The 14,672-nt window shown below is 43.2% G+C and overlaps 1 protein-coding gene across 2 annotated transcripts in view; it reads right to left on the bottom strand.

The window, feature by feature from the left end:
- SYT13 (synaptotagmin 13) overlaps positions 1-14,672 on the bottom strand; it is a 20,626-nt gene extending 5,954 nt beyond the window's left edge. The window contains exons 1-5 of one of the 2 annotated variants that reach the window (XM_005480120.4): positions 14,116-14,672; positions 8,885-9,107; positions 6,852-6,992; positions 5,015-5,328; positions 612-741 (exon numbers count right to left, since the gene is read on the bottom strand). In XM_005480120.4, the coding sequence (XP_005480177.1) occupies positions 612-741; positions 5,015-5,328; positions 6,852-6,992; positions 8,885-9,107; positions 14,116-14,298 (991 nt within the window). In that variant the 5' untranslated portion in view covers positions 14,299-14,672. The remainder of the gene's footprint in view (positions 1-611; positions 742-5,014; positions 5,329-6,851; positions 6,993-8,884; positions 9,108-14,115) is intronic. The other variant, XM_005480121.4, reaches the window with a different exon arrangement.

Genomic DNA, 14,672 nt, shown 5'->3' with positions numbered 1-14,672 from the left:
TCCAGACCCTGCACAGAACGCCCCAAAAATCATGCCATGTGCCCAAGAGTGTTGTCCAAATCCTTTTTGAACTCAATCAGTCAGGCTGGTGCTGTCACCAAGCTGTCTCCCTTGACTCAGCTACATGCTATGTCCTCAGGCCCTGTCCCTGTCCACAAGAGAGGAGATCAGTGCCTCCCCTTTCACTTCCCCTTGTGTGGATGTTGAAGACCATGAAGAGGGGCTCCCCTCCCTCTTCTCCAGACTGAACAGAGCAAGTGACCTCAGCCACTCTTCATAAGGCTTCCACTCCAGGCCCTTCACCATCCTTATGGCCCCCCTTTGGACACTCTAATATCTTAATATTTTTTTATATTGTGATGCCTGAATCTGCACCCAAAAATCAAAAAAATTGCAAGAGAATTTACACTGGTGACATCAAACTGAGACAGCACAGTAGAAATATTGGTCAGGGGGCATTTGGTTTTCACTTTTTAGAAATTATTCAGATCTCTTTGGCTTTCTAAGCCAGACTTCTTTTTTTTCCTGCTAGACTTCACCCTTCCCACTTTCTTTCTAGATTTACATAATGGCAGAACAAACAGTATCTGTTTCCTTGCTATAACACTCACCACTTCCAAGGAGATCTTTCAGCTGCTTGGAATGGAGGTTTTTAGCCTTAATAATCACCACCAGCAGGCGGTTAGCTGCTGGCAGGTAGCTAATAGAGAGCAGAACCTCCCCATGGCCCGTGGATGGCTCCTGGAAATGGAGACACAAAAAGGGTTAATTTTTATATAATCTTGGCCAGAACATTAGGAAAGCAACTGATGGGTGGAAGGTCATGGACCAACCAAATTTTCTCTATGTACAGGAGATCTTTCCTGGGTGAGAATAAACCTGGCAAAGATGCCTGAGGCTCATAAGGCTCCCATAATGTGAGTTACTGAATCCTTATGGCACTGGAAGTAACGGCTTCTGGACATCAACTTTTAGTGCAATATTTAATCAGAAGAAGATCTGGGGCTGACATACAGTGCAAATAGTCAGAAATTCATATTTTGAGAGACCACCTAACTGCCCTGTATTTGTGTCTGACCTGGAGCTGGACTACATCTTCCCTGACACCCTATTTGGTATGAAAAAAACCTAGCCCAGCTGAAATCCTTCACAAGCTGGGCACAGTGCAAATCACGAACAGGACAGAACTGCTAGGAACTCGCCTTGAGCTGTTTTATTTTTCAGCATCAGTATCATTACATGGCTATGACAATGGAAAGATGCCATCAACTCACATCCCAGGCAGCAGACCAAGAACTTAATGGTTCAACTTACTTTAAAAGTTTTTTGACCAATCACACAAAGCAAAAGCACATTGACAGTAGTCCTATCCAACCACTATAAGAACATGTATCTTCAGTTAAAACAATGCTACCTTATTTCATATAAAATACCTGCTTGTAAGCCTTAAAACACAATGCACAGAGCTCCTTTATTAAGCTTAAAACTTCCTAATATCTTGCTGGATAAACTTTTCTGCACTTAGGGAGCTATTCTAGACAAGCGTTAATACACAGCCCATTCTATTTGTCCTTACTTTTCTATGTTTTACATAATTTTTCTGCTGACCTACCTCATGGCTATTGCTTAGCTCTAATCACAGTTCTACTGTCTCTGAGGCCTGCCTTTTGCAGCTTTCCCAAAACCCTCTGATTTTATGAATTCCCACACTCTTCCTTCCCACCTGCCTTCCATCAGGACTGTGAGCAGCTCTCCCTGCTTCCCCTGTGGGAGACTCCCTTTCCCTTTCCTTTTCCCTTTCCCTTTCCCTTTCCCTTTCCCTTTCCCTTTCCCTTTCCCTTTCCCTTTCCCTTTCCCCTTACTTCCATTTGCCCTGGATAAGCAGCCCTTGGGGGGAAAGCCTAGGGACACAGTCGCACCACCGCTGCTCTCCTATAAGAGAGTAATGCCATTTCCTTCTCAGGAGCCAGCAGGGAAGGAAAAAAATCCCACACCATTGTGTGCAGAGCTGACAGCCCATGGCAAGGAACAAAAAGGGAGTAGTTATTCTCTCAGTGAGTGGGAGCTTGTGACAGAAATCTGGTTTAATGTGAGGTTAATGACCCAGAAAAGTCCCAGAAAGCCAATGCCAATTCAACAGACTCATTCTGGGCTCCTTAGCGTGTTCTACATCCTCGAGGATAGACAGCCCTTCTCTCCAGGCTATTTCTGTGCTCTGCATTGTCGCTACTAAGTGAGCCATAAATATTTCAAATTAAGTTTTCAACCAGTTTCTCGAAACAGGCAAGGACAGGCCCCTGCACGCTCTCCATGAGCTGATTGACTCTCCAGAAAACATGGCTGTCATCACTGTCTGGTTCGAATGACTAATTTGTCCTGCACAAATCAGGTGGAAGGGCATTAGCAAGGAAGTCTGAAATTCAATCCCAAGTCAGCCCAAGTAAATATGTTTTTCATGCACTCAGGTAGCAATGAAGGGCTTGTATGCATTTCACTTATATGAATCCTGTCTTAAACTGAAGTGGAACTTAGAAAAGCCCACACATTAAAAAAAAAAAAAAGCAGTTTCAAATGCCTGTATGCCCACTACAAAAGAATTGTATACTCAGGGACAAACCCAAACACCAGCTCAATGCAAGCCCAGTGTTTAGGCTTGTCACAAGCTGATTTGTTTATTTACCCCCACTATATCTGAGCAGTTCCCATTCTGTAGCTCTTGGCTAGAATTTGGTTCCTGTAGCTGCAGGCACAAATAGATGCAATGGAGATTGGGAGGGGGTGGGGCTCTGTAGATGTGCACACACACACAAACACACGCATTGTACTCGGATCACATCTTGTACCTATGACTTTCTAGCTCCTAATGTGCTGATCAAGTTTTTGGCCAGCCTGTATCCACATGAAAACAAAGCCTGCAATGGTTGGTCTCTGCTGGAGTTTTGTTTGAACAGACCAAACCAGAGGCACTTCCCCTTCTGGGCTTTGTTTTCTTTGTTTCTGTTTTCCTATTAAATCCATAACCTACATTTTGTGCTGAAATCCTGAAAATTCATACAACCATCAGAGCTTCAGTCTTTCTTTCTATACAAAATGAATAAAAAGCAACAAGGGGTCATCAATGATTTACGTGCAGGGCACCACGAAATCACAAAAGGGAAGTTGCTATACAAGGACACACTATCATCAAGCCACTATCATTACTGTCATTAGCAAAGCAGTGGGAGGGAAGGCAGACAAGATAAGGATATCAGTCTACAGTATCTACTCTTTGCATTGCTCACAGGATTCAATGAATTCCTGAATGCTAATTGCATTACCTGGTTAGCTGTAAGCTCCACTCTGGGCTCCTTCCCTTGTGTGTGGGAGAATTACTGGGAAGGTAAGAACAAAATTTCTGCCCTTCCCGGCATTTCAAGGAAATGTCACACTTTTGACAAAGCTCAGTAACTTTGTTCCTGGATGAATGCTGTCGAAAATAGCTCCTCTTTTTTGATCAGCTCTTCCTCCCTCCCTCCCTCTCTGGTTCTCAACGAATGATTCAGGATCTGTATACATAAGCTATCTGTGCAATGGTTGGCTCTCTCAGGTCCCAGATGACGCAAATTCAGCTTTCACTGCACATCCTCAGCTCAAACTGGGGCACTGTTCAGCAGTACTGCTGGTGTTAACCTTCTGCTGTCAGCCTGGAGAAGAAATGAATGCTGTACTGTTTCTGTGTGTGGTTGTGAAGCTGGACCAAGGCAGAATTCCCTGTATACCAGGACTCCATCAGGTGCACTGGAGTAACAACTTATCATTGCTGTGAACAGGCTGTTCCTTGTGTATTGCTAAATAAGCAAATACTTCAGTATGGGGGGAGAGGGGGAGGGTTACAGCTATTAGACAAATAGTGAGTCCTGAAATAGTGAGTCCTGTGCTTGAAGTTTATTAAACTCATTCAGACCACCCGTTTGTTTCTGCTGCCTCTGTCCCTCACAGATGTTTTTTTAGAGTGGACAGTCCTGTTAATATTCAAGTGGTTATCAGATAAATCAGCCCTATTGGAAATCAGAAATGCTGACAGTGTACTCTGTGTCTGTGGCCAGCTCACAGTGGAGAGCACTCACCCCTGATGGTGACAGGCAATAATTTGTTTCATCGTGCTTAGTGGTGGTGCTGGTGTTGTTTTGCATTGCTCAGCCGCACCACAGCAGACTACAAGAGGTACCACTTGTTGTGATGAGTGAGCAGCAGCAGTAGCAGCATCCTGCTGCCATGTCAAGTGAATTGCTGCTGCTAGAAGAGCAACCTAGCTCATGGCTGGGAAAAGGCTCCTGAGGAAACGTGCAAGAAATTATAATGTGCGCATGAAGCATCCCCTGTACCCACTTCAAGAACTTTTGGAATTCTTCCCTGCATTTTTTCCCATCTGTGCATCTGGCAAAATGTGGGTAAGGGAAGAAAGTAAGGTTTTGATGTTTAAGGAAACCAACATAATACAATGAATGATATTTTGATATCTCCCAGAACAAATAGCACTGGATTGATTCTGGTAAGTGTCCTTCAATCCAGCATTCCAGTCCCAACAATGTATTTCACTCCTAGATTAAGGCTCTGTGGGGTGCCACCAGGTGCCCTACCACACTCAGCTTTGCAGAGCTCCTCTGCAGGCACTCTGATACTTCAGCTCTTGCCACTCTGGTCCTGTATCAATAATTCTCAGAAGCTCACACACTTTTTCCTAGACATAGCATTACAAATGCCAATGTCAGATTGTCATATACTTGGGGAGGAGTTGAGGAAGTTGTAACACATTAACAGGTGGGAGCATTAGACAGAAGGGCTTCTGATATGATGAGCTACAGACCAGCACAGAGCTGTGCTGAGTGATCTCTACAGTCACACATCACCCCTTTAAAGCTGCTCCAAACAAATAAAGCCACCCACTCGCATGCAGCTCTCTAGGAAAAGGGTTTCTCTTGTCCAAACTCTTAATCATTAGGGTTTCTGAACTACCGACAGATGGAGTCCATACCTTCTCTGGGCTCTTTAGCCTTTCCCACTGGGCCTTCCCAAAGGATTCCTCCATTTCAGCAAGGTTCAGTTTCAGTTCCCCCACAATGCTGTGCCTGGAGAACTTGTCACAGTTTCTCAGGGTGAGAGTCAGTGTTCCTCCTGGCATCTCCTCCTCTGTTAATGGGAATTGCAGCACCTCCTCCCAAAGGGTGTGAAGTACCTTCTTCTTCAGCTCTGTCTGGGCCTCAGCAATGCCAGACTTGCTCTCCAGGGTGCCCAGTATGTAGCAATGGCAGCCAGTGTCTTGGTCCCCGCTCATTCCGTCATGCATAGCTGGAAAAGAGGGATAGTAAGGACCTCTCACAAAAGACAGGCCTGAAATATCTGTGGCTAAATTGCTTGTTTCATGACAGCCATAAAATAAAACAGCTGCATAGACATTGACCCCTGTTCCTGCATGGGGGCAGATTAAACTGTGAGTCCATGCTGTGGCGTTTTCCTCAGGCTGCACAATGTCCCTGTCCTAGTGCCAGTGCAGAAGGATGCTGCCAGTGCTTGGGACAGCAACAGCTGAGTTCAAGGAAACGCATTCTGTTGAAAGATGCAGAACAGCACTGAAACGAGGCAGTGTGAAACAGGGGTTGGCAGTTCGCACTTACTTTTACCTTGGCACGCAAAAAAAGCTTCTTACAATGACTTTAAAAGCAGGAAGGTCAGTCACAGACATCAGAGATGTGATAGAGCTTCCCTTGGCACATATCCATCCCTCCAGGCCAATATCTAAAGGTTATTGCATTCTGTTGGCCCAACCTCTGGTAAATGAATCCATCAGAAGCTACCCCACAGCCCAAAAGACCTGCATCAAGAGACATCCATCCCTAATTTTATATCCCCTTTATTTTGAAAAGTCTAGAGTGAGAATGGCATTTCACACTCCTCTTCAGTTGCAGCAACAAAGCTGCAGTGCCTTCTCCAGCAGCAAGAGGAACACACCCTCCTCCAAGGGGTCATTGAATATCACAGCTTCGAGGGAAAAAGTGTTGTCCTTGCTGCAGACAGTCCAAGGACAGCTGCTCCTGAGGTGCCAGGACCTGTGGGTCACAGGGCTCTCCTGGCTTCTCAGGGGACCAGCACTGGCAAGCAGGTCCTGTGCACAGGGGGCAGCCAGGGTGGCAGCCAGTCAGCGTGGGTGTCCATCCTGAGGGGCAGCTGTGGGCTTGCTGCTGGCAGGAGGCCTGCAGCAGTGGCTGCCATTCAGCACCCTTTCAATTCTCGCCTCAGAGGGTGTGATTTGATTAGGTTTCCACAGAGATCTACACTGTGCATGAATTATTCAGTCAGCTTATTTTACTCTCCCAGAGGAACCGATGATGCTCCAGCCCTGAGTGGAGAAGCTGTTGCAGTTGTCAGAGAGAGACACAGAGCCTGGCTGCCTGACCAGGCGCTGCCACAGGGACCTAAAATAAGTGTGGTATCTCCAGCTCAGGCTTTGACTTGACTTGAGGAAAGGGCAGTAGGGAGTGGACCAGGTTGAAGAATGAAAGGTATGGAGAGGAAGGAGATAGTAACCCCATTCCTCTTCCCCCCAAAGTAAAAAATAAAAAGAAGAGGTTGCTTTGTACCATGTCTTGGACTGGAGGAGCCCATCCTGCTTCCTGACAAAGCTGCGCGAACAACTGTCCCCAAGTACACCCTCTCTTCAAGCAGTGACATTGACAGCTATTCCTGTTCTGCAGGCCCAGCACCAGTGAAATCCCAGTGGTCCTGAGGGCACCTGTTGGCTTTCAGATAGGAGGGGAAGTGTCTCTAAGTGTCTCTAAGTGTAGTCCCCGTGTGTGTTGGGCCATGGCCCTTACCTTGGAGGAGGGCCACGCGCAGCTGTGCGTGCTGGGGCTCGTAGAGCAGGGAGTAGTGCAGCTCGGGGGCCTGCTGCCCGTTGCCTGCCCGCTCGGGCCTCAGGGGCTCTGTGACACACACGTCCTTCACCACACCTGGAACTGAAATAAACCCTTTAGCGAGCAGCTCTTCCCCTTCCCAAGACAGCAAATCCACTTTCTCTTGACTTGACTTTTCAAAATGTCACACTTTTTCTGCACTTTGTATGCAGGACTATAATTTATTTTCCTTCTTTGTCCATCATAATGCATCCTTTTTTTCTGTTTTCTTGCACTTTCAGCTCTTTCTACAGCATTTGGACAAGACTTTGCTCTCCACCACCTTGTGCTCTATGATGGTTTACACACTTGCTCTTTTACCTTATGACTAGGCCGAAGTGTCTGAACAACACCCATTACTTGTTATATTGTTTTATATTCTGTCGACTGGCATTATTAAATTAAATCTTCTCTTCAGTGAGACTGTGAGTCTGCTCTTGAACTGCTGTGCAACTCTGCATTAGGTCAGACTTCCCTAAACATTTCGTTTTGTTTCTCTTTTAATTTTAACAATGAAGTCTCTGTCATGCAAAAACCATCCATTTCCATAGCACCTGACCAGGCTAAAGGCAATGAACTTTGGAATCCATAAGGCAGTTTCTCTATGCATAAATTTGGAGCTGAGTATGTATTTCATACTGAAATAAAGCAAGTTGCAAGACTAAAAGAAAGCCAGAGATTTTTGTCATCCAAAGCTGTTATCTGCAAGGTCAGTTCCAATTCACACAGAAAACAATAGTGGGACCAGCACACTTCCTCCTAAAAATCTCAGCCACAGTTCAGACCAGTTCACTGTGGCATCAAAAGGAGAACACAACAATTCTTGTTTAATTTTAGCCACACTTGAGCTATATAATCAGGCAGAGCAGGAAGGAAACTTGCTTGTGCCATTAGCAGTGCAGAGAGGCTCTTACACCAACACTTACATAAAGCTTTAGCCTAAATGCAGCCATCATCTTTCATCCTTTCCACCCTTATAATCTTTTCCCTGACACCTAAGGATGTGGCTCAGACAGTCTCTTCCTCCAATGCATCTGCTTGCCATGGTACTTTCTTTTCTGTACTCACAAGCCTCAGGTTGGAGGGTTGAAGCTAGCAATTGTCCTTCCTGAAGGGCAAAAATGTAATCTCAAAAAATTAAAAACAACTAAAAATAATACTCTGCAAAAATAATGGCAGATGGCATTGTCTCTCTGGCAAATCTTCAGGAAGGTTTTATTAAAGTGGTAACCATAAGAGTAAATTACCCTGTTAGAATATGGCTGTGAAGCTAAAAATCAGTATGGAAGAAACCCAAACATGTTGCCAGATGCATATAATTAAGATTGCATTTTCTCTCAGGCTCTAGAAATCTTATGTTTCAGGATTGGGAGTGTTACCCTTTGGGCTGGCTGGGAAACAGGAATTCTGTTTGGCAAAAGCCTTTGGCACATTACAATAAGCCAAGAACATCTTACCAAACCAAGGAAATAAAGGAGGAGAGAAAATTAGAAGCTTTGAGCTCCACTATCCCTGAGGAGGACAGTTGTTGGACAGCTAGCATTTAACCTGGAGGAGATACTCTGCCTAATTTTGTCCAGATATTTCACACATACTCTGGCTATTGCTCTCAGCACAACTACACGAAATGTGCTTTTCTACAAAATGTCTGCTACCAGGGAGACAGATTTTTTCAAAACAAAAAATGTTTAGGTAAAAAAGAAAAAAAAAAAGAATCGAAAATTGCAACAAGATACAGCTACAGCTTTGTTATCAGAATGTCCTTATGAGCTCCATTACTACCTTCTACTAAATAAATGTGTTAAAAGCAAAACTCAGAATGCTTATGATAAGAAAGTGAAAAGCATCTGATAAATTCCACCTTATTTATCTGACAATAATCACATTATGCTTAGAAGTATTACAGATCCATACCCACTAAAGCAATTGTTAGTTTGAAGACCAAAAGCTCCTACCGTTTTGAGGGAGAACAAACAGCTCTTCATTGACTTGTATCTTCATCCTATTCTCATCCAAAGCAGTATGTTTCCCAGGAGCTGGTTCTTCAGTTGTCTTCAGAGAGTACTGCGTGTAGTTAACAATTTCAGGTGAAGTTACTTCTGGTTTGGGGCCATAAATGTTGGGAAACTTCAGAAGTGCTCGAGGCTGGACTGGCTCTGCAGTTTTCTTAATGTTGAACTGTAAATTTAAACTTTGTTTATTACTTTGCACAAATTACATTAACTCCTCCAATTCTCTTAACGTTAGATGAGCTGAGACAGGAAAAAAGCAGGGCCTCTGGTCAGTCCTACCATCATTTTTTTCTTGGCTTGTAGAAACCACTGCCTGTATGTCTGGAGACTTTCTTGTAAACACTCATACCTTGTACTTGGTGTGTTTCTTTTCAGATTTATTCCTCTACAGATGTTTGATTACTATAAGAAAAAGATATGTTTCTTATAATTTAATTTTTCCTCTGTTCTGGTATCAGTTAATATTTTCGTAAGTTAATATTAATTAAGTTTATATTTTCATTTTAGTAAAGAAATTGACCACAAAGTTAATTTTGCTTTGATTAAGATATGGCAATTTTTACTTGATGTTTGAATTCAAATCCAAGAGCAAGAGGCTACAGACATCTCCCAGAATCCAGAATATTTTATATGAGTATATAGTAAGCATTAAGAGTGCAAAGATATAAATCAAACATGGAGCAAGTATGACCATGATGCAACAAGACTAAGGAGAGCTGGTTGAACAAATGAGCCCTGGACTGGCAAACCAAGAGAAGTTGATTCAGTGGTCATCTCAGCCTCTTGGTTCTGTGGACCAGAGCTCCATCTGACCATCAGACACACATTCCTCCTTTATTATACCAGGACTGAAATTTGGATATATGTCTGATTTTGTTTTTAACACTTCAATTCCCTGCTGAATCATGAACATGGAATGAGCAGAAGAACCTGCAAGATGCTCGGGTAGTCCAAGCAAAGGCTGGCAGAAAAGGCATTACTGTTCTCCCAAAACAAAAAAAATATGTTAGTGTAATAGAACAGTTCTCTTCTGCTTATGTCCCAAGAAAGGATCCCACCTTTCTTAAAATTGAAATCATTCATGATTCATTTATAGTTGGATTCATTGATGGGGAAGAACAAAAGCTGACTAGCAAGTGACCCCAGCCCTTGCAAATGATGTTATTAATGTTTCCAAAACATGGAAGACAAAAACCACAAGTAAAATAGCCATTTTGGTTGATTATTGTGCAGTGGGATTATCTCTAACCTACTGCCTGCTAACCTATTTTTGGTAAAGATTGAGGGCAAGACAGAAAAGGTGCATAACTGTAATTAAAGTTTTTAATTAGTCTTATTGTTTCCTATTAATAATGAATGTAGATGGTGCCCTGAATCTCTTGCCTGTGTTGGGATTTCCTGGTCCCAGCTTGTATGTCCAGAGGAAGCACACCTACCTCTCAAGAAACAGAGCTGAAGAAAGAGGGCTGTCTGGCATGTTAGCCTAGTCATATCCTGCTTATGGAGATCCTGGTTGCATACACTTGGCAGTGGTAAGGAACTAATTAGGTCAGTGACTCCATCTTCTCAAGGCAGCCAGTGCACCAGTGTTTAGGAAGTCTACTGTGCAACATAGCATCTTGTCTTGTCTAATTTTAAGGGCTTTGAAAGAGAAGTGGGCTGAGAAAGAAAGACGTCATTGTGTGCCATCCTCACCTAGCATTCAGTTGAGTTTAGCTATTATGTAAATTCCACGGTGTGGGGCTGTAAGTGAGAACCCTCTTATAGAGATGTGAGCCTCATCAATGTGAAATGTGAAGTTACTCATCCAAACTTTAAATACAGTTTTCCATTCTTCTAAAATTAAGGCAAACCAACCAAGCAGAACACATGAGGAATCACTGACAGCAGCTAGAAAAGGCAGGTTGCTTTTGTTGTGCAGAAGCATTACAGCCAGCACACACACGGTGGTGGGCAGCCTCTCCTGGAGCTGCTGTCCTACCACTCACTGGCCACACACTGGAGCTTCCTGTCTGTATTGCTCTGTGCTGACAGCACACAAAGCACTTCCAGATCCTTTGGGATGAAAAACACCACACAAATTTGAGCTATTGTTAGTACAATCTCTTCTTCCTCTTGCTAAATACCTTGCCAGGTAAATCCGTCAGCACACAGCATCTAAGAACTCTGTTGGGTCTAAATATTCCTCTTGTCTGTCTGCTCTGCAGAATTAGAGACGAGAGACATATGCAAGCACAGTGGGACTAGCCCACCCCCTCTTCCAACTGCATCTGCCTCTGTTTATTATGTTGCTGCCAGCTCTTTTCCCAAGTGCTGTGTGCTAATCCAGTTACATAGCAGTGCCCTATGGAAGCTTCCTTTGCAACTCAGTAGTTGTGTCTTAAATAAAGACAAGTGCAGAGGAGTTCAGAGAGTTCTGCAAAAATGCATGAAAGCAAGTGAACCAAAAGGAGCAAGGAGACTGCAAATGATCCTTCTGTGTCGCTGCCTAGTGTCACTCAAAGCACCAGACTGTTGCCATTGTTAGATGTGTTTAGGAATCTTCATTATGCAGGCTTTGCTGAGACTTTGCAAATTTACAGCAATTTCTCATTGTTTTGCAGATTTTTGTGGATGTATGTTTGTGTTTGAACTTCTCCTCCTTATGTATGCAGGGCATGTCCATGGGGAGCCTCTGTCTATAGCAAATACAAGCATCACTGTCATGGGAGACATGCCAAGTGAATAAAATGCAGACTTGCTACATCTTTCTTTTGTCATCTGTGTTTATCAGAATCAGTGGCCCTGACAGGTTTCAATAATTAAATGTGTCCAACACTGACTAGGACATACTGTGTACCAATGCAGTCAGAAAAAAAAGTCCCTACAGAACAATTTATAAATATAGAGATAATAAAATTTCACAAGCTCAGAACTCAAATTGAAATTCATTTCTTGGAGATATAGAGACTTATTCTGATTCAGTGACAGCATAGGAGAATTCATGTTCCTGGCAAGAAAATTATTTTAATTGGAAAGAATTGCTAAACATATGGAATATGCAAACTAAGAACATTTTGCACTTTCTGTGAGAGAATGTTCACTCGGCTGCTATAATATGTCCAGATTTCTTTAAAAAAACATAAAGCCAGTAACATTGGAAATAATACTTCAAATTAAACAGTTTACAATGCTGAAAGAATGCAATCACTCAGGTAATAATAGGGCAGATTGAATAATTTTATCCCCTGTTGGTCAAATACTGGATTAAGTCATGGCAAAACTTATGAATGTAGACATATTTTGAGGACCATAACTGTAAGCTGCTGAGTACTGGAGGCTTAACTGAACAATATGGAGACACAGTGCTTATTTCAGTCCTGCAAACAGGATAGCATGCCCATGGACAAGATTCAGGATGGATTAACACTTTCCCAAGATGTTTCCCAAAAATCTGTATAAAAGAAAAAAGCCCAGTTTAAGAATTGAGTTAAAAGGAGGATTTGAGATGTTTCTGGGCTTGGAGATTACAACATCAAACTCTCATAGAAAGAGCCTGATGGTAAAGTTATCTGTGGGTTGTGTTGCTGCAGACAACAGCTAGGAAAATTGCTCTGGAAAGTGATGTGGCTGTCAAAGTTACACATTTTTCATTCACATTAACATTAAACTTGGAAAAATCTCTGCATCATTGTACATTCTTTTATACAGGTGTTAGCAAATGCCCTGTATGGTGTAGAAAAGACAAGAAAGGAGCACAAAAGGGACATGACTAAGCTATCAAACAGAATAGCAGATGAAATTCATCCTAGGAAAATGCAAACAGGTACTAGGAGTTATTCACCATGCTCATGGAGGGAGGCTCAGAATTAGCAGCAATTTCTTGTCCTAAACTCCATGCAGAAGTTAATCCATGGTCAGTGGAGCCATCGACTCACAGCTCTCCTCCCTGCTCCAGCAACCACAAGGTCTGCTAATGCCATTCTCTGTATCTGACCCGGTTCTTACAATATTGTTTACAGATTTGGTCATCTTTCCTCAGCATAAACTGCAACAAGCACATGAGGATGCCAAGGTTCTTTTGTGCTTTGAGGGTAAGAGTGGAAGCCAGAGAAAGACTGAATATTTAATTACAAACATTACAGAGGAGTTCAATTAGGACTCCAGCTACACTCTTTAAGAATCCAAAAATAACAGTCAGCTCAAATAATTAAAAGGCAAACAAAGACTGTTATACAATGGAGCACGGGTCTTTGGAATGGGCTGCTATGGCACAACACTTGGTTGAATGGCTAGGTCAAAGTGGAAAGGACACAGGCACAAACAAATATCAGGAGCAACAGCAAACAGGTAATACTTTCAGAGACACTGACCAGGGCTATAGCTTATTCTAAAGACCACATTGAACCAAGAAAATCATCAAACACTTCCCAGTGAAGAAGAGATTCCCATTAATAAGTATATCCCCTATCTCCCTCTTGCCCTGGGCTCAGGAGTAAATCAGTCTGTTTGGATTCTAACCAAAATGAAAGAGCACACAGGGATGCCTGACACTATCCATACTCCACATTGCTTTTACAATAAGTGAAAAAGAAATTCACAATGTAATGAGACTGTCCAGTCATCACAATCTAAATTCTCATTTGCTTTTTATTATGATTTCAATGCCTTGTTTTAACTTCACACATAATTAATCCCCTCAGTTAGAAGGGCAGAAGGAGGAGGAGGGAAGGTTTTCACGAGAAACCAGCTGTTGACAGGGAACTATCCTGCAGGAACTATGAGATATTGTGAATAGAATTAAATAGCTGCTATATGAGATCTCAGCAGGAGCCATCTCCTCCTCACAATGCTGCATGCCACCTGGTACAGTCCAGTCTTCTGTTCTTAGGAAATTATTTCTCTTTTGATCTATTTTAACAACTAAGCAGCATTTCCAGTCCTCATCCTCTGTTTCTGCCATTAGCAGCTTTCTCTCTGGCTCCGTGGCAGCTGCTCCGGTAATTCTCTGGTACCCAGCTCATCTCTGTTTTTCCTTCACTCCTCCTCCCACTGGCATGTTGTTATATCCCAAACACAGTAAGCAGATAAACAGGCAGCATAAATCACATGCTGAGTAGCCTAACAGGGAAGTTGCACTCCCACCCTCTGCCTTTAAAGAAAAATCACAGAGTAAATTAGAGACTGTGTCTTACTTGCTGGACTGGCTGAAGCACACTGGGCTTAGTATTTTCCGTCTCATCCTCTTGGTCCTTTTCTGAGAGTCCTTTCCCAGGTTGCTTGCATTTGCAGAAGCAGGTGAGGCCGCAGAGGGCAAGGATGCTAGTTGCAGTCCCTAAGGTAGCCCCCAGGGCTATAACTGGAGCAGATAAAACCATTGTCCTGTGCTGTACAGGAACAGAAAGCACAGAGACCCTGTGGCTCTTTCTACTCCCTGGGAGAGGAGCTCTCTCACATCCACTCCGAATTCTAGCCTGGCTTCATTCTCCTTGGAAATCTGAAAGCAATTCTTTTTGCAGCAAAGGGACCAATCTAGGCACACAGATAAATCATCCCACCTTTGCTAGGCAACAAGGCTACCTTTCTATCCTGCTGATGGAGTTGCTGCTCCAGGTCAGGGAGAGGAAATAGTAATTGTGGTGCCTGCAATCTCCATATAGCTGCAAACAGGCAGTTTTCATTGAAGCCTGTTCTCCAGCTCCACTGGGAAAAGTCTGATGTGTGATAGAGAGGAAAGACGTCAGCAGAAGGG

This window comes from Zonotrichia albicollis, chromosome 6, assembly GCF_047830755.1.
Source record: "Zonotrichia albicollis isolate bZonAlb1 chromosome 6, bZonAlb1.hap1, whole genome shotgun sequence".
Taxonomy (NCBI): domain Eukaryota; kingdom Metazoa; phylum Chordata; class Aves; order Passeriformes; family Passerellidae; genus Zonotrichia; species Zonotrichia albicollis.
The sequence above is the reverse complement of the archived record's forward strand: the minus strand, read 5'-3'. Positions and strand labels throughout refer to the sequence as shown.